General features: G+C 43.5%; 1 protein-coding gene across 1 annotated transcript in view; it reads left to right on the top strand.

The window, feature by feature from the left end:
• Positions 1 to 20,002, top strand: part of ADAMTS17 (ADAM metallopeptidase with thrombospondin type 1 motif 17) — a 168,872-nt gene that overhangs the window by 50,932 nt on the left and 97,938 nt on the right. The window contains exon 8 of the mRNA XM_027688787.1: positions 9,733 to 9,838. Coding sequence (XP_027544588.1) covers positions 9,733 to 9,838 — 106 coding nt within the window. The remainder of the gene's footprint in view (positions 1 to 9,732; positions 9,839 to 20,002) is intronic.

Raw genomic sequence — 20,002 nt, 5'->3', positions numbered from 1 at the left:
TACAGGGACTCCAAATATTTTTTCTGATTTCTTGCCAAGTCTGATCTTGTCTCTTCATTCTGGAAGGGAGATACTAAGGAATTTGAAGGCTCTGGGATCCCTGTTGGTGAATTCCATGTTGTTCTTTGTTTAGCAGTCTCATTAAAAGCTCTAATTTGATAGTTTTCTTCCTTCTCTCTGAATTCAGCCTCTCTGTTGAAGCAGATGGCTCAGATGAGTTGCAGGGACAAAGTGACAAATTCAAAAGTGGAAGCCACAGAACTCACCTGAAAAAAGGAAGATGAAAAAAGCCCCAAAGCTGGTTTTGGAGCCTTACTCATTTTGCAAAGCTGCAGCTATTGCAGGCAATGCCAGGGTTGTTTTTCCAGTTTGCAGAAGGTGATAACCTGCAGATGAGAATCCATCCTGAGAACAGATGGTAGCAGTGACATGGGCACGTGGCAGAGTGGTGGGCAATGGGGCATGGGAGCCCTTGAGGACTTTCTTTCCTGATGGCAGAGTTGTTGTTATATTTTTCTTTTGGTGACTTATTTACTTTCTGAAAAATGCAGCTTAGGGGACACTGAAGCAGTTCTTGAGTTCAGGCCTATTCCACCCAACAGAAAAGGTCCAAATGAAAATACTGAAATACTGATTTTTAATAACATCTGAGAAAGGGAAGGGTGAGATTCATGAAGGCTGTTCAGAGCAGGAACAGGTGGAACTCTCTCCTCTTGTCAGGCCATCCAGCAGGGGAAAAATGTGGATTCATTTCTGTCCTATCTCTGCCTCAGCCTTGTGAAAGACAGTTGCTCACACAGCTCCAGAAATCCTGAATCCAGTGCTGAATCCTCCTGTTGCCTTGGTAGGTTGCCTGTTTTTTGCATATTGTCACACTGATATTTCCATGCATTTGAGAAGGGAAAATCCTGCTTAATTGTGCAGCATTTTGTAGAAAGGACCAGCAGGTTCATCTCTGCAGTGCCACCACAGAACATCCACAGAACATGAGGCCAACAGAAGATATTCAAATCCAAATGCCCTGGAGCCCCAGGAGAGGTGACTCTCCAGGGCCAGAGTCCACATCGTGCTTTGCAGTTTGGTTTCACAGTCGTTGGTGATGTTTTCTTTGAGTTCACAGTTCCTTCAGGCTTTCAGAAGCAGCAGATCTCTACTGACTTCTGCCCCATCTGATTCCTTTCTGCTGTGATATATCCTTGAACAACCTTGTCCCCTGTGCCTGTCTCTTTTTCTCTCAATAGCTCGTGTCCCCCTCATTTCCCTCCCTTGTTTCTGTCCCAGCTCTAACAGCTGTCCCTCCCTTATGCCAAGTGCCAGGTTTTGCCCTCACCTCCCTGCCTGAATACTTCCATGCCCTCACCAGGTCTTGTTGCAGTCCAGCTCCTGCCTTTCCTCAGGTGAACCTGGGATTCCAGAGATGTGACCCGGGGCTGTAGGCCCATTTTTCTCCAGCAGTGAGTACACACAAGTTCTCAGAGAGCTCATCTTCCCTTCTGATCTTATCTCCTGCCCTCCTTGACCCCTGCCTCCCTCAGAAGTGACTCCCTGCTGCTTATGAGATCAAAGTCATGTTTCTTGAAGCCTTCTGGAAAACCCATATTATCTCCATTTGCTACTTTTCTGTCCCAGTCTGTCCTCATTCCCTGATCTCTTCCCATTTGTCTTCCTGCCTTGTTCACTGAATTTGAATTATTCCAGGCTTCTGTATACTTCCCAGCACTGTGTGTTAACTCATCCAGTATTCCCCAACTGGAATCCCTCTCTCAGATCCACCTGGCCACCTCTTCTCCTGCCTTTCCTCTCAACAGGAGTACAGCTGTCCTAATATATCTTACTTGGAGTAATTAAGCCCATGTAATTCCATATATGTGTGTGAGCATGGAGACTTTCAGCGCCATGCAGTGATGTCTATAAACAGGTGGTACATTGGCTGCCAGGCCTGGGGAATCTACATCCAGGAATGGTGGTCTGATTTGGACTAAACATCCCAAACTTCATATTTTACTAGAGGGAAAGGGTTGCAGATAGGAGCTGTGCTTTTGCCTGAGATCAACTCTGGTCACTGGGGAGTGTTTGGGAGAAGCTGTCTGGAATGTGGCTGTTAGCATATCAAAGGAGAGTAAACAGGAGATGAGCCCCTGCTTCCTCTGCTCCAGTTAATGAAGCCACTCCTCCTGTCACCTTGGCTGGGGAGGGTTTATTAATGTGCTGCCATGCAGGGGAGGGATGGTTTGCTGGCAGGGAGGAGCCACGTTAATGGCACGGAGGTTGTCATGCTGAACAAAGAGCAGATGTCAAACAGACAGGGTATTTCTTTTTATCTCCTGCTCTGCTGATGTCTCAGATCCCAGAGCTTTTTCATAAAAGCTTAGAAAATCAGGGCAGGAAAGAATTTCAGGTGGTCTTTTAATGCATTTCCTTGCTCCAAGGCAAGATCAGTGGTACCCACGTCATTCCTGATGGATGTCTCTCCATGAGGCTCACCAGTGTGCTCGTTTCCAGCTTTCTTTGAAATCCAGTGAACACCATACCTCTGGTGAACATTTTTTTTTTGTGATCACAAATCCTTGTGACTGGCATTGGAAAGGAATTTGGTTTCCAAAGATGCCCATGCCAAACCTCAGAGGGTTTCTGAAGGTTGTCCGCTCTTTGCTGGCACAATGCACTATGAATAAGGTTTTTGTAGGCCTTGGATAAAGGGTCTTCCAGGCCAAAAAAGTGTTAGAATATCTGTCACCTTTCCTATCTCACTGCATTTGGTATCTGAAACAGCCTTTTACTGGTATGGGTGAGGACAGTTACCCCTAAAGTCAGGAGAGGTCTTGATCCTCTAGGGCTTTTCAGCTGTCTTGGCATCCTTGGTACACTCCTGCCTAAATCATTAGCAGAGTGTAAATCCAGTGCAAGTAGCATTAGAATAAAGCTCTTGCCATCTTGGGGACTGTCTGTGTGTGGGCAAGTTGGTAAAGGAGCAGATAAATGATTCATCCATTAAAGTTGGAAAACCATAGGAGGGTTCCCAAGAAATATAAAAGCCCTGCAGAAAGACTGAAAGCTAAAATTGAGAGTTGGCCCTGCTGGGGAAGGGATTCCACATGTCCCATTAATTGCTGTCCTGCAGGGTAATTAAACAGAGAAAAAGGAGATAGCAAAAGTGCTCCTTTAAGCTCTACTGATTAAATCCTGCTGCCTCTGCAGGTTCACAGACATGAAGAGGTCTGGCCTCACAAAAGCCCTTTTATCAGAAAGGTGTCAAGGAGCTGCAGTGGTGCCATGGCTGAAATTTGGGTGGATCTGCCACAATCAGAGTCATTTCACAAAGACCAAGGCACGTGTTGAATGTGGCTCCCACAATTAGAGCTCTGGTCTTGTGGAACCTTATCCAGGGTCAGTCACTGGACCCTTGGGTGCCATTGCAATATTCAGTACCAAGTATTTTTTATTATTCCCTGTAGTCAGAAAAGCATCTCCTACTAAAGTTATTATGCATTTCACTCATTTGGGCTGTAAGGACCTTGTGTTCTGAGGAGTGTTACATTATCAGCTCCAGAGACATCACAGCTGGTACAGTGAATATCAGGGAGAGATTTTATTGGTGAGTCCTTCCGAGTGTGTGCAATGAAAATCGAGATTCAGAAGGTAACTACACTTCATGTTTCAGCTGTTTATTGTTCTTGTGGGGCTTTGGGGATCCTGACAGCAGTTGTGTGTGCTGGAAGTGACAGTGTTTTCAGAGTTATGAGGAAGAAGTCATTTTATTGGGCACTACAGTCAGTCCTGGAGGGGAGGTGTCCACCACAGAGCACACTGTGTTCTGGAAAAGTGCTGCATCCCTACAGGTCATGCTGGTTTGGAGGCAAGGAACTTGTTGAAATTTGGGGTGAGGTAGATTCTCCAAAGAGAGAAGGTGATTCTGTGATGACGGACAGACACATTTGCAACAAGTCGCCTGGGTACAGAGCATCAGGATCTGGTGGGTGTTCTCAGGAGAAGTGGTGGCTTCTTGTGGGATCTTGGCAGTTATTTGAATGTTTTAGTTCATTTTTGAGTGTCTTACTTCACTTTTTGTAAGGTTGATGTGGTGCTTGCCCGTTTCTCAGTGAGGCAGGGAGGGAGATACAGGGACTGGGATACCATTTGAAAACTTGTATAAAAACAAATATGTGCTCTAAAGTCAGGTGAGTGAACCTCACATGCCTTTAGCAAGAGGTTTCCTAGGATTGTCATGAGTCCACATCATCTTCTGCCTGCAGAAAGGACGTGGACTTTCCAATGCTCAAAAAAATTAGTGCTGGGACTTGCTTCCCCTACATTCCTCCACCAGCTCAAAGTAAGGAAGTCATTTACACAACACACTTGCCTGGATGGTGTTCTTGCTTAAATTCTGCAGGATTACAAACTCTTTTTGAGGATTTTTCCTTGACTATTCCCTTTTTATCTGAGTGCCTACCCAGTCCTGTAAAGCTTTGTTTCCTTGATATGATTCATCCATCTGCCTCCCATCGAGGGAATTTAAGGCCAGAGCAGGGAGTGGATGTTCTGCCACTCAAATAGGTCAAGTGAATAGTGGACTGATTTCTTCCCTGGACTTGTTTTTGTCTCTTTTATGAAGAGAGGGAGACTGAGAGTGGGTTATATCCTTTTTGGAATAGGGATAGGGCTGCCTTCTTGCAGTGCCTGGGAGCTCATTTCCTCAGATGGTCCATGGCATCAGACACTCTTTTTGTATAAATACCTGAGTTCAAAATATTGTGACTTGCACTGGGTACAGCACTTGGTGTGACTATTAACTTGTTTTCCTACCTGACTGTAGCTGTCCCTCGTGCATTGGGTGGTTGTACTATAATTTCTATACTTGTGATTCATGATGAGTGTATTGTTTCCAGCGTGGTTTTCATTAAATATAGTAACAATGAAAATTATGGCTAAGGAAAACAGTTTCCATGCATGAATATTAAACTCTAATGGAAACCATGCTGCAAGATGAACAGGATTGGCATCGAGATGATTACCCAGCCGAATTAATCTGTGCCACTAAAATTGCATGTCCAGCTTTGAATGAGGACGTTCTCATAAAATGAAGGAACAGCTCACCCTGTGGATGATCCCTGTAAACCAAACTTGGAACTGGAGGCTCAGTGGGACAGTGGTAACAGCCTCAGCCTGTCTGTGTTGTACATGCTGGAGAGGTCCTTCCATGGATACTGTTCTTTTTCACCTGGATACCCCTGACTCTTGAGGCCTCTGTTTATTCAGCTGTAGGACAGGGATTGTGTGATTACCTATCTTGGAGGCAGTTTAATGGGTACTTCTTTAATGGTTTTTTTTTAGATTTTGGAACCTTTTCTGTATAGGCTTTATAGAAAGGAGAAGCATTTTTCATTTTAAGTATCATAAGCACTGAAAGATTCCCTTGGTGACTGACTTGGTGTGTAAATACAGGCAGGGCATCTCTGTCAAACATATCATTGCCATTGAATGGAAAGGCAGAGCATGAATCACTTCAGGGTTTCCTGGTTTTCCTTGTGGAGGATGTTAAGAGAGGCTACAGGAATGTAATTGATGGCAATGTGTGAGCTGCACAAATTGAAAATCGTGGGAGGATGAGAAAAACATCCAGCTCAGCACCAAAGTAGTAATGATGGGGAATGGGAGGTTTGCTCTGAGCATGTGGATATGCAGGGAGTCTCCATCTGTGCCAAGCAGACTTCAGGACTTGGAGCCTGGCTCCCTTCCCAACAGCAAATACATTGAGAGGAGGAGAGCCAGCCAAGTTTTAATCAAGTAAAAGTTCTGTATCCAGAGGTGGTTGGCAAAAGAAGAGATTAAAGTATTAGGAGCGCAATGAAAACAAGACATTAGAGAGTTGAAAGCTGGAGTACCTGGACAAACCACTTGCTGAGTGAATATTCCCCAGCCGTCAGGAGGAAGCCCCTGGTGTTTGAAAGAGGGCAGAATGGGAGCCCACGCAGCAGAACTTGTGCTCTCCCAGCTTTGGCCATCCCTGTGGCAAGTGTGTAATATCCTAATGCCTCGCTGAGCTGGTGGGATAAATGGAATCATTCCCCTCAGAGATATTGCTGGTGGAGGGCTCATTAGCTGGCAGAGAGGCCAACAGCTGCAAACTGTTTATGTATGACAACTTTTTGGATAAAAAGTGAGTTTACACAGTTGCCTGTGTCCTAGGGTTTGCTGTGGAAGTGCAGAGAGCTCTGCCTGTTCAAGCCCAAGCACAGAAGTTATGGCCTGTAATTATGTAATTTCTCAGGAGAGAAAGGAAAAAACCCTCGTGCTGGGGAATAGTAAAAATAGTATTTGGCTTTCCTTTACCACTGATGCTCCTGCTTGACCTTTTTTTATATTAAAAATAGACTTGAGGTATTTGCTGACAGTGTATCTGAAAGATAAGGACTTTCTTCCCCACTGTCTGTGTGTTTGCAGAAGCACGTGAGAAGTGTGAAGTATTTTTTTAAAAATAAACAAAAAAACCAGATCAGCTTTCTTTCCTATTTTTCATTTTCACACACCTGTCTCTCCAACAGGGCCAGAAGCAAAATTACCAAATCAAAGACTTTCCTCCTATATCATTCCCAGCCTGGTAGAACCACAGCATGCCAGGATTTTCACAAACATGTCTGAATTCCAATTCTGCAGACTTGAAAGGCTCAGATAAAAATCTGGAAATTTGAAGAGGCAAACAGCAGTTTCCATTCATCCCAGTGAAGAAAATAAATCATATTAATGCAGCTACCAAGGCATTGTGCTGCTATGACTGTTGGTTAAAGGTGTATTTTTCTCTGCATATCAATTATATGGATCATTGCATTGGGTTACAAAAAAGTTGCATTTATCTGAGTAGTTTGGATATATTTGCTGAAAAACTGGATTATGTTTGCAGATTAATAACTTATTTGCTATTTATGTTCTGATGAAAGAATTAATGGTGAAATGTATTGGTCCAAAAGAAAATTATAGTTTTAGGAAATCATTTGATAGAAAATATATATTTCAAAAACGTTTCTGAGGCAAACTTTTTCAGGCTTCAAATGTTGTACCAATTTGTTATAACTGGCTTGCTGTTCCGGAATGACTCCTATTAATAAGCACTCAGCAGTTCATGAGCTGGACTTCTTACTGACTTCATTCCATGTACTCCAAAGGTTTCTGCTCTTCCAGGATTATGAGTTTCTCTGCCCAGTCCATTTCTGTAATAAGAAACTAATTTTAGATGTCTACATTTTTTTTTAATTGATCACTGCAAATATTATAAAATGGCCACACAGGATTCACATTAAACATTGAAAATAACTAATAAAAAGAGATGACTAACAGTCTGTAACTGAGCCACAGTCGTTGCTTCTTCAACCACTGGTGGATGTACAAGTCCTTAATTAAGTTTTCCACCTTTAAATAATGAGGCTCTTAGCACAGAGCAGTGTTATTGCCAGGTTCAGTGGGGATTAGAGCCACTAAACAAAGACTTCAGAAGAATTTCTGTTTGAGGTAATGTATGTGACATTTTAACTGGTATTTAACCTCTTTAATAGAATTCTAGGCTGTTTTGCTGCACCACTCCTCCCAAACATGGCAATATTGCCCCCTTCCAAGTGGTGGCAAACATAGACTCAGCCTCATTTCGTGAAGTCTGAACTTGGCAGGAATCATTTCCAGCTAAACTGACTTGACTGATTGAACCCTGAGCTGGAAATGCAGTTCTGTTTTGTTGCTTCTCAGTTAAAACCTCGTGTGTCAGATACAACTGAGGTGTATATTGGCACAGGTTAATGGAAGATGAAGGTGGAATAATCAGGTTTAGTAGCAGGGATAAAACAGTTCTGGTAGGAATCCTGCTCTGGTCATTGCTGTTTGCTGTACCTGAATCTGCTGAGGGGGAACCAAAATATCGGTATATTCGATATAATATTCAGTAAAAGGAGGGTTTGAGAACTCAAAAATGCAGAAAGGCACAAATCTAAAGAAGCAGAAGGTTAGCTGAGTGCCATAATGGTTCCTTTTCATCTCTAGCTTCTGTGGCTCCAATACTGCCTTTTTGCTTCCCTTTAACCAAAAAGTGGCACATTCCTTAGGCCGTCAGGTGTGTGGACTGAGGTTGTAACCTCAAAAATCATTCTCAAAGAAGGCTGTTACTTCTTGAGCAATTCCTTGACATCCTTAGGATTATTCTGTGAGTAAAAAGCAAGTCAGTTTATTAAAGTGCTGAAACCCAGCCTTCTTCTGTGGCCATTGATTTAAAAGATTAAATCTTTATTTCATTTTTTGCATGTGGTATGAATCTGGCCTTTCACAGTCAGCACTTTTAAAGTAAGCAACTGTTAGTGTCTGATTTCTGCCTTCACTCTCTGCTGCTGGTGCTGAAGTAAAAGGCTGTTGCCCATCCCTTCATTCCATCCAGAATACCCTTGGCAACAAATATCCATATCCTTATTGTTGTCAAAACTCATAAAAACAGAGCTGGACTTCCCCCAGGTCTAAAAGTTTTACATTTGCACTCTGATAAACGCAGCTTTGTCAACTCTGAGGGAAGAAAATAAAAAAGAGAAAGGAAAAAAGCAGAGATCGTGTCTCCAACGTGTGGTCATGGGCTGCTCTTTAAAGCCAGCCAAATCCCAGCTACCCCTCCGTGGGAACAGTGTTCTAGGGAGGAAATACATTTCTTGTTGTCTGTTAAATACAAATACAAGCAAATATATCCATTGTGAAAAAACTGAGAGGCTTTTGGGGAAGGTCTTTACACTTTCCTGACTTCCATTGTGGCAGAGGGATGTGTGGAGTGGCAGGAGGGACGTTTAGGTTGCTCTGTGCCATCTGGGAATCTTGTTTTGTGTGTGCACTGAGCTGTTCTGTGGCTTTTTCGGGGCTTGTTTAGCAGTGTATGAACAAAACACGCTGCCTTTAACCTTTGTGCCCAGCTCCCAGTGGCTCAGCTGCATTTTCCAGGTGACAGATGAAACAAAATCTCAGCAGCCAATTGTCCTGAGCGTGGCCTGTGGTGCCACCACAGCATTTCCAAGCCCAGTGGCAGTTTCTGAGGGGACAGTCTGGGTGCAGGAAGGGCATCTGAGGACTGTTGTTTTTCCACAGCAGAGTTTTCATGCAGTAACTTTTGAATTCCTTTTTGGCTTCAGCCTCAAACCATTTGTGGTGCCCACACAAACAGGCCTGGAGAATCCTGTGCATGGGATCGAATCCTAAATTCCACTAAGCCATAGAGGACTTCTGCCACCTCCATTGGCTTTGTGACTCACTGTCAGCAGTTTGCCAGCTTCTCTGACTCTGACACTCTTGCTGTCTTTTGAGTATGAAAATATGGGGAAGTGTAAGATCTTTTCAGAGTTTCTGCTTTATTGTTTTATCCCCTATCCCCAACTTTATTCTGAAATTTGGGAGAACTCCATTTAAATGCTTATTCAGGAAACTTCACTGCATCTTGTAGTAGAGGGCATTAATAGACAAGCTTAGATGAATTTCTGAGTCAGTGAAATATATTTTTGAAACAGTGAAGTATATTTTCCAAGGAGAGCAGTGAAGGTGTGTTTTACTTATTTCCTGTCTGACAAAACTCTGGACTGATTCTTCAATAGGATGATGAACAAACTACTCAGATGATTTTGTGTGCAAACTGCTCTGGTGTTTTTCCTGCTGGTTGCATTTTTTGTCATTCTGGTGGAGCCACTGATCCTGATGGGGCCATTCTCTGTATTTGTGTTGCAGGAATCGCTTACCTGGGAGGTGTCTGCAGTGCCAAGAGGAAGTGTGTTCTTGCTGAAGACAATGGTCTCAATCTGGCTTTTACAATTGCACATGAACTTGGGCACAAGTAAGAACTTGTCCTTCTGTTTCCTTCTTTCCTTCTGCCCCTGGAGCACACTTTTGTTTAAAGCCAGACAAGTGCAATTACCAGTGTGGCATGTTTGTTATGATTTCATAAATCTGGCACATTGGTACCTAACTTAATTTTTGGGAGGCTCACATAAATATTCATTTCAGCACACATAAATCTTTCCAGTTGATTTTCCCCTGTTTTCTGCTCTCTGTTCTGATTCTGAGTGGCACAAAGAGGCCTCATTCTCTTAAATGATTGATGGTAATAGAGAAATTCTGCTTTTCTTCACTGCATAGAATAGGTCCATAAAAGCACCATCAACTTCAAAATCTTTGAACTTGCTAAATTTTCTCTGAAGTTCAGGTGTCTGTGTCAAGGACTTAAATAGTTTGGTAATGGTTTCATCTCTGTATGTGAAGTAATCTGCTGTGACTGAAATAGTAAACATCAGTATTTTGGAAATGCCCTTAGGCATTATTATTTGATCAGCAGAAAGAAATCATATAACTTGATTTATCAGCTCAATCACACCTAAGAAACACACTTTGAACACACTGGAAAAACAGGAAAGAATGTGATAACCCCAAGTTAGACAGAAATGTGCAGGATTAGATTACTGAGTACTCTCTGCAGGTGACTTTGAAGACTCTTTAAAGCTGCCTGAAAATATCCCCTGGACAGAAGAAAATTGAGTGGAAGAGTCAGCTGCATCCTCCTGGTGCAGCTCATGAGTTAAGCAAAGGTCAGCTCTCCCATTCCCTGCTCTCCAGGCTCAGTGTCACAGGCACTTACTCAGAATACTGAGGAGCTTTTTCCCCTTTCCATTGACATCACTCTGGTTGAACTGTGTCACAGTCAGGCTGTGTGAGGTACAGAATTAGACCAGGAACAAAGTTACACAGGGGACTGTAACAGGACTGTACCTGTGGGATTTTCAAGTGCTCCTTCCTTCAGCTTCTCTGGATGGAAGGTGGGAAATCCCACCATCATTCCTGTAGTAAGGAATTGTGCCCAAGTTTTGTCTGCACCATTCTGGGCTCCAAGAGTTTATGTGCCTGTTGCATCTTCCTTTCCTGGAGTAAGGAGTATTTCACAGCTAAGTCAGAGTCAATGTAGCATGTTCAGATCCTGGCCAGTCTCATTCCATGACAATTACTTTATGGCAATGTATTTCAAAGTTGCATGGAGGATTTTTAGGTTACTACCAAAAATGACAAGACGAAAATGAATCTCCTGTTCACCCTCCAGTGACACCAAAGGCAGCTGAGCCAAACCGAGGGTGGTTTCAGCAGAAATGAAGGACATTTGGTTTTGGTTTTATTTCAATTGCATGCCAAGATGTTAAACTGAGCCTAAACTTAATAACAAATTAACCTGTGGGTAATGTTAAGGGAAATTCAGCACTCATCTTTGGATGGGCCAAGAGCAAGAGGGGAAAAATACTTGAGCTGCAGAAAATCCAGCTGTGTAGAAGAGTGAGACTGGTGTGCCCTGGTGTTTGCCAAGTTTCTCAGCAGAGCTGACAAGCTTCCTTTCAATAATGCCTTGCAAAAAAATCCCCACCATAAGTAGGGGATGTAATGCTTTCGGATACAGCTCCATCTGTGCACAAAATTGCAAACTCCATTTGCTTTTCTGAGGGCGGTTTTGGTGGTGAGACCGTAATGTCCTTCCTTTCTTTGCACCTTCTGCTCCAGGAAAGGCTTAGATCCCACACTGGGGAGAGATGGAGAGTTCAAATGGAGAGTGCAGGTGAGGGAGGACAAATGGCAAAGGAGGCTGAATTTTCTAACAGAGCTGCCTCATGAACCACTTCCCTGAGAGAGAAAAAACAAGAACAGGCTCTGGAAAGAGAGGGATTGGGAAGATATTTGAGCACTGCAGGGGTGTGGAGGGTCTTGCCATAACCATGTACAGTCAACTCCCAGTGTGCCAAATCAGAGAGGGAAAAATACCATCCCTCACCATCCAACCTGAGCATTAAAATCATCCCTCTGTACTGTCACCTACCAGTGGCCTGGTTACTTATTTCAAACTGGTCAATTGACTGGTGCTTTTCTGACCTGGAGATCAACAGGATCCTTTCATTGACCTTTCAAGGTGTGAGGCCTCTCCTTATCCTTCTGGTTTTGAACTGCTGTAGGATGCTCTGAGCAGCCCTGGTTTAGCACCTCTTGTGTAAATAGAAGATTTGTTTTCAGACTCTACTTACAAACTTGCAGTTTTTAATTGAAATGTAAGGAAACCCACAGCAGAGATGAACACAAAGAAGCTGACATGAGCTTGAAAAATGGAAACCAAGGAAAACTAGGTGCAAGTTTCTTAATTAAAAAAAAAATCCAATCAAAACTTACATCCATATTGGCAAAAATATAAATTTTGGAGAGCCGTAACCGTGAGCTTTATTGAAGTCTGATTTCCTTATGAGTGTAGAAAAGCTGAGATTTATTATTCTTTCCTTAAGACTAACAAATGTCTGTGGAGATCACAAGCCCAGTTTGGCATTCACAGATAGTTTCTGATGTGGACTTTGGAAAAAGTGAATGGATTACTAATTGATGTGTCAAATTCCTAATCTGCCACTAATGTCATTTGGACTGACTGCAAAAAACACTATTGCAGGCAGCTGCACTGTGAAAACACGGAGACATCATTAAATAGATCCATTAGGAATAAATAGGTCCTATGAAAGTTCATCCTCAGGTTTAACCTACAGGGTTGTTGTTGCTTGATGATGGGGTGAATGATATGACTTTTATCTCTTGTATTTAAGTCTTTCAGTCTGTGTTGATAATTTTGGTCCATGGATGCAGAGGGAGCATCCGTCTGTGTTTAGATACAATTTTTCCTACAAAAGGATGCAGGAGAAGAATTTTGCTCTTACAAAAAGGTATTCAGAGCCCACTGAATATGTGGCAAGGCTGCAAACCCTAAACTTCTTCCCATACAAGACAGGACCCTCAGCAAGCCTCATTCCTTTATTCAGCAGGGTCAGTAGTGGATGTCTTTTAAACACACTTGAACGTAGCCACAGTTAGTTGTGTTTTATCTAGGGTTTGCTGGGTGGAGTTCTGTGTTCTGACCTACACAAAAGGAGAGACCCAGAGATCACAGTGGGCACTGAGGTCTTAAAAAGTACAAGGCCAAGGTCTTCATGTTATAAACATGATATGAACACTGAACACTTTCTTACTCTCCTCTTTGCTCAGACTAGGAGGGCAAGGCCATCAGTGAACTGGGATCCTGAGTGGTGCTTCCCTTCTCCTCCATGAGCTGCACCAGTGGGAAGTCGATCTGACATTCACACCCCAAAGACCACCCTGAACAACCCACTTCTAGAAAAATAGTGCCACTTCCCCCTCCCCTGGTTCTTTCTTTGCCTACAGCAGTGCCTTTGTTACCATTTTCAAGTCATTCTCCTGAGAAAAAAAAAAGGCAAGTAAGTTTTTTAAACAAAAGCCTGGATTCATCCTTATATCCGTTACCCCTAAACGGAGCCGGGTGGGCTGCAGCCAGTGGTTTTTCAGGACAACAATGCCAGCTTTGTTGCCATTCCTATTTCTTTCAGCAGCCTCAGCTTTCCTGTTGTGGGCTGGGGGCAAGCTTGGGTGAGGAGGGAAGATTCCCATTCATGAGCTGGCGGAACCTGGCACTGCCTGGGCTGGGGAGGGAACAGCCGGAGGTGGGATGGCTGGAAGCCACAACGTGTCAGATGCCCTTGAGAAAGGGAATTAAATTCAACTGACAATAAGCAAGGAACAGTCTGTTGCCAACACTCTGAAACCACATGGCCTCAAACTTGAAGCTGAAACAGATGAGGACAAAAATGAGTCCAAAGGTAAAAAGCCCCTAATGCACAAACCAAACAGCTCTGGGCTTGGAATCAGACAAGAGAAGAGTTTGGAAACAGCAGGTTTCTCTCCAGTGTGAATATTTGCTTTAGATGTTAAGTATTGATAGTTGGAGCTCGGTTAAAATTACTTTAGGGTGCATAATTATTTGCTGCATGATTAAGTATGGCCTTTGTGGTGTGTCTCAAGCAATCCTGGTGTTGCAGGTAAGGGAAAAGCACTCTCTGGATGTTACCTTTGTGGCCTGATATTTCTGCTGATAGACCTGTGGATAAACTTGCCTCCCTGATCTGTGCAGGGCAGCACCAGCAGAGAGATTCATGCAAATGTGTCAGAATGTAGAAATATTGCAGGCTGAGGAGGAGCAGATCCCAAAGGTGCAGAATAATGCCCTGTAACAACTGACACTGGCAAAGCCAGCTCAGCCTGGTGCAGCCATACAAGTTTAATTCCTGAGAACCAAAGAGGAAATTAACTGTGCCCCTTCTTCTCCCCTGCCCTACAATTTATAAAGGCTTGGTCATAATGTATTTTAAAAATGAAAATTTTCGTGTGGAAGCTGAGGACCACCCCAGTAAATGGGACAGAGAGCTGTGCAGACAGGTAGTGATGCTGAGTGCCCGCTGTGCTGATAGAAACCTGTTTGTGTTTCTGGAGCAGTTTGTGTTCTAGGATTCCAGTCAGCAGTGGAGCCAGGCAGCTAAACCATGGTGGTGGGGCAAGGAGAGTGGTTCTGGAAACCCTGTAGAAATGGAGGAACCTCTGCTACAACTTCTCTCATTTTAATCTGGGAATATAACATTTAGGTACAGGATGTGGGAGCTGAGAAGCTGTTTTGAAAGAAAAAAGACCAGCAACCCTCTTTATATGTTTTAGAGCAACTCACCATAGTCTAACCCTTGAACTCAGGGCTCTACTGATACAGGCATCTGTGTGTAGTTTCTGTCCTGGCTGACTTTAAACATTAACTCTGTTTTTCAAACAAGCTCCTACCTGATCTGCTTTTTCTGCTCTGTGTTCCTCTTAGTCCCACTTTTATCAGGTCGGTTCTGCCTGACCTGAATTTCTGTGGAAAATTTGTCTTTGTTGCTGTTGCAGAAATCCAGCAATTCATTGCCAGGGAGCAATGTGTCCCCAGGTTACTTCTTATCTCCCAAAAGATATGAAAACTAACATTACTTAAGTTGTAGAATCAACCATGTAGAAGCATCAAAGTCTCAGTTTCAGGGTTATCTGGACAACTTCAATTTTAACTCCAATCCCTTTGTCCTGCCAGTGAGGCCAGAATTCCATTCACAGGGTAGGATTTCAGCATGTGGTTAACGACTCTACCTCAACACGTGCCCACAGGCATCTTATTCACTCCTGTGAATTGTTTTCCTGGAGAGAGACCTTGCAAAGAGGTGCCCATCTGGTGGGTCTGTAGGGTAGTGTCCATTTATGGATGGCTCAGGGATGCAGCCAGTGCCTGGATAAACCTCTCCAGTGGCTCTGCTGGCAGTCTGGGGGTAGGTTCTGCCTTGTGGTGGGCAGCTGTGGCACAGTTCCCTCTGTGCCTGTATAAACCCTGTGTGGCTGCTTTGAGCAGGCTGCAGATGCCAGTGTGTTGGAACTTGCATGTCTGCATTTGTAGGGGTGGAAAATCAAGGTCAGTTGGATCTCAAGAGGACCAGAGGCAGAGGCAATCCCATGCAAGCTTTACTTTAGCAAGCTCAGGTACCAGTGACTTTGTTGCTGCACCAAGACTTCCTGAGTAGCTGGTGTTTCCTGCCCCAGTATATTCTCCTGGTGCCAGCACTCTCCACTTTGAATCCCACAGGAATACGTAGCTGTTCCACTATATTGCAGTCTTGGGAATACTGGGAGTGACTGGCTGCTGTGCAGACATACCCTGGGGCTGGTCAGAAATGCTGGCAGCAGTCAGTACCCACCCTAGAGTTGCTAATTTTATTTTCTGCCATTTGTGTTGTAAATCTGTTGTGTAATGTCTCCCCCTCTCTCTCTCCCCCTCTCTCTCTCTCCCTCTCTCTCTGTATGTTCCCAGGCTCCCTTTTCGTGTTCCCCTCCTTCCAGGTTTCATTCTTCCACAGATAATTGCAAGCACATTTTCACAGTTAAGTTGGAGTTACAACTCCAAAGGACACAATGGAACACTGCCTATTTCATCATATATTCTTGTACATCAGAACTGGTATGATGTAATCAAAGCAGTGATTTAATAACATATTCTGGTTTGAAGAGAGAACTAGGTATATCCAGAAATTTTAGGAGATGCTTCTTCCCCCTTGGGTAATGCACAGAGGGGTCTGTTTTAGACAAAACAAGTTATTATATACCTAAGTAGCTTGATAGAAGAATTCTGAAAACTGTGTGCTAAGTTAATCAAAAGGAAGCAGAGATTAAAGACAGATACAGATCTAAACATATTTAAAAAAAAAAAAGATCAGTGGACACTTCTGCCAGCAAGGATGGTTTGACCTGGGGAAGAGGTAGTGGTGGAGCACCACTAAACAAAGATGTGTTTGCCCAATGTAAGGCAGTACAGGATACCCAAGTAAGTTATTTGGAGGCCCAAAAGTAGAATATCCCTTTTGTATTAACTTTATCTGGGCAGGTTGTTTTTGTAATGACAGTCGGATAGAGGAAAATCACACAAAGAAAACCATGTACAGAAATCACTCAGAGAAAAAGAAGATTAGAGAGGAGGAATGGAAAGGTTTGAGTAGTATCATGTGCCAGACTATGGATAATGGGTCTGGTTTGGGGTGTGTTTTTTTAGTTTTATGTAAAGCTGCAAGATATTACCAGGTGCAGTTACTGAACCTGCTGATCCTGGCACGGTGGTGGGGCACCTTCCCTCTATCATGAGTTTCTTTTCTCACCCTCGTATCTTCCAAATTCAGTAGTTTGTTTAGTGTTGGAATGCAATACCATTGGAACTGGGCGTGGGAATGTCCACCTCCCGTTGCTTTCTGCACTCTTGTGGGAAGCACTAGTGTGGTTCTGGGCAAGGATTTCTATGGTTTTACTCTCTGCTTTGTGAAGGATCTCTGTGTAATCCCCAGTGAAGCAACATTCCCTTGCAGTGCCTCTAATTTCTTTGTTTTTGAGCATCTTGTACAGCTTTACTTGACATAATAAAACTGCACCAAGCAGGCGGGCGACAGTCATTTAGGAACACAATTTTGGTTTAATCAATAGCTTTGTAGCTTTGCCAGCTCTGCCTTTCTTTACTCTGCTGAGTAAGCCAAGGCCATGTTAAGTAGCTGGGCTGTAATAATTTGGCAAATCTTGCCTCTGCTTCCTGCTACAAGAGTTCTGGTTTCATACTCCACTGGCTTTGCTGGCAACGGCCTCGTGCACCCAGTGACCCAAAACGTGGGGACAGGACAAGTCCCCATTGTGCAGCCTCTCATTCCACACCAGCACAGGAAATATTAGGTTTGTAAGTGCCATTTACCAAATAATCATTTGTTTTTATACAAGGAGCAGCGATCTGGATGAAATATTTACTTTTCCGTTGGGTTCCAATAGCCTGTAAGCCGTGCTGTCTGCCTGGCCTGCCGAGTTCCACAGGTTCCAGGTGAAAATGACTGCTGGGCTGGGGAAGGTGATAAATCCCAGACTGTCACTTGGAAAAGCCTTCAGTAGTAACTCAGCAGCACTGGAAATGTTGTTGCCTCTAAAAATGTGGTTCCCTTGAACCGTTATGTCAGTGGAAGGCTGTGCCGTGGTGGAACAAGGTCGGCTGCCTCTTGGCCAATAGTTGTGTTGGGAAATAAAATTCAGCAAAGAGAGTTTACTAGAGAAATGAAATAAACAGGCCTGCTTTGTTCTCACTGACCTCTTTCCATTTGCAAAATCCTCCCTCCCTCAGGTGCTGGGCCTCTTCCCATTGCTGCATCCAACCCGGCAGGGAGTTTTGTTATCTACTTCTTTACTTGAACCCCAGTTTCCAGAAGAAGAGAAGAATAGCCCACAGCTTTCTCAGTTTTCTGCTTTTGTGCTTGTTTAGGTAAAACAAATCAAAGCAAAAGGAATCTGATCATAGTGGTTTTTTCTCACTTACTTGAAAAGTTTCCTTCCTGCTGGGCTCTAATTAACTCAGGGAGTTGAGCCTTAAAAATGAGTATATTTTACTGTACCTGCTTTCTCCGCTCCAGACCCCACTGAGACACTCATCTTGTAAACCAAGTCTTACCCACATGTGGGACAGTTTGACCTTTCAGGAATTTCTGATGTCCACCCTCTGGTAGCTGTTTCTCACCTGCCAGTGACAGTGCAAATCCTGCCTGGCTCTTCCCCCTGCTTCCCGCTGGGATCCCTTCCTCCCACCCTGCTGCTCATCGGCATCGCTCCGGAGACAGATAATGAGGTGGCAGGTTTCTGATCTAGGTTTGAAATATTCATTTTAATTACACACAATAAAGCTAAACAGGATAAAGAAATGCTCCCTGGAAACAGTTTGCTTCTCAGTTTAGGTAGTCTCTGTACTTAGGAAGAGTATCTTTCCTTCAAAGGAAAAGCACAGCTTCCTTTCTTCCTCCTGAAAACACAACTGCCAGCACTTTTCAGTGGGGGAATTCTTTCCTGTCTGGTTCCTCCTTTATCTCAAGTAAAGCTGCTTGCTGTGTAACACTGCTGTGTGACATGGGATAGACTCAGCCAAAGAAGGCAGAACTCTTCCCTAATATCCATCATGAGCCACCACAGCCAGGAGTGGTCAGATGGTGATAAAAATGCAGATTTGCCCACGTTCAGTAGCTTTAAATTAATGCAGCCAACTGGGTTTTCCTGCAGGAGCACTATAATAATGACTTTGTTGTCTGCTTTTCTGCTGGTGTGTACACTCCTCCCATCTATTCATGTGAAGTGTCATCATCTCCATTTGGTTTATTTTTGTACCTCTTTCTCAATTATTTTACCTTCTCTGTACTAATCCTGATATGATCCAGAGGCTTCTCTCCATTCAAAGAAAAAGCTCAACTTGTTTGTTTAGGAAAATATATTAATATTTTCTTTTTATACCTCAAGTACTACCATTCATACCTGCAGCTCCTTCTGAAGTGTTTGTTACCAGGTTTGCCAAGTGTGTTATTGCAGGAGCACCTCTGAGTAAAATGAGCGGAATCACATGAGAAAGCTCAGACATGGTCCCCAGAAAGCTGCCACCAGTTAAATGACATGCACCCTGCACCTCTTATCAGCTAGAAACCTTCTAAAGAGGTACCTTCTTATGAAGATAACAAACTATTTTCCTTTATCTGTAATTTGTCTTCACATCAACACATTCGAGCCAAAGTTATTCAAAGCAAGAGTGTCTCTTTTCAAGTTGCTTTTTACTTTCCTCATGTCACTCCCTTAGACAATATGAAATCAAACTTAGCCTTGAGGTTTATTGGCAACCAGGCACACCCACTACCCAAAGAATTTCACTCCAGTATCGGTCTGAACATATCATTTCCCAATTGCTTTGATACCAAGCCATAATTTGCAACATTCCTGTTTGATATCGAGTCTCTCCCTGCTGATAAAACGAGTGAGACTGAGATAACTTCCTGAACTTTTCAAATCATTTATGAACAGCCAAGGCCAGATGGTTCTGGTGTTATAAATTAATTTCCCAGCTGCACCATTATGAAAAATCCCAAGAGTTTAGGGAGCTGGTATATGGGAGTACCACTACCAGAAACAGAGTTTCCCTAAGGAAGGGGAGCACTCCTGAGTTGTGGAAGTGACTGTGACAGGGATACCACTGAAAATGCCATGTCCTTAAAGCAAATGTCTTCAGCTGAACTACTGCAGACTGATCTACTGCCAGAGAACAACTGCAAATCATGGAATTCCTGTGCAACTTTTTTTCTAGGCAGTTCTGGTGGTTTTTTTGAATCAGTAAAAGGGGGTCACACAGAATGGATTTTTCTTGCACTGAATCTGTGAGCCCACAGTGATTGACAACCTGGACCAGGAAAGAAGAATAAAAGAAAGAGGATGAAAAATATGTCTGTGAAAAGGACTTCTGCTGCTCTGGGAACCATGAAACACATCCCCACTGGCTTGTCTGGGACTGCACAAGACTCAATGCTGATAGAATTTATATATGCTACGGTTACTTCACACCTCTTTGTCTTTTGATGTTGGCCATCTCCTCATTCCTAGCTCCAGGAATGGAGAATTCATCTCCCAGTGTGGGGAAGGCAGCCAGCATTCCTGACTCCTACAGTGCATTCCCCAGGCTGTCCCACTTCCCCAGCTCTCAGCAGTGGGTGGCTTCCTGATGGGGCAGAGTGTGGGACATCTGTGCTTA

This window comes from Neopelma chrysocephalum, unplaced genomic scaffold, assembly GCF_003984885.1.
Source record: "Neopelma chrysocephalum unplaced genomic scaffold, ASM398488v2 Primary Assembly neopelma1_75, whole genome shotgun sequence".
Classification (NCBI taxonomy): domain Eukaryota; kingdom Metazoa; phylum Chordata; class Aves; order Passeriformes; family Pipridae; genus Neopelma; species Neopelma chrysocephalum.
This window is presented reverse-complemented; position numbering and strand designations above follow the sequence as displayed.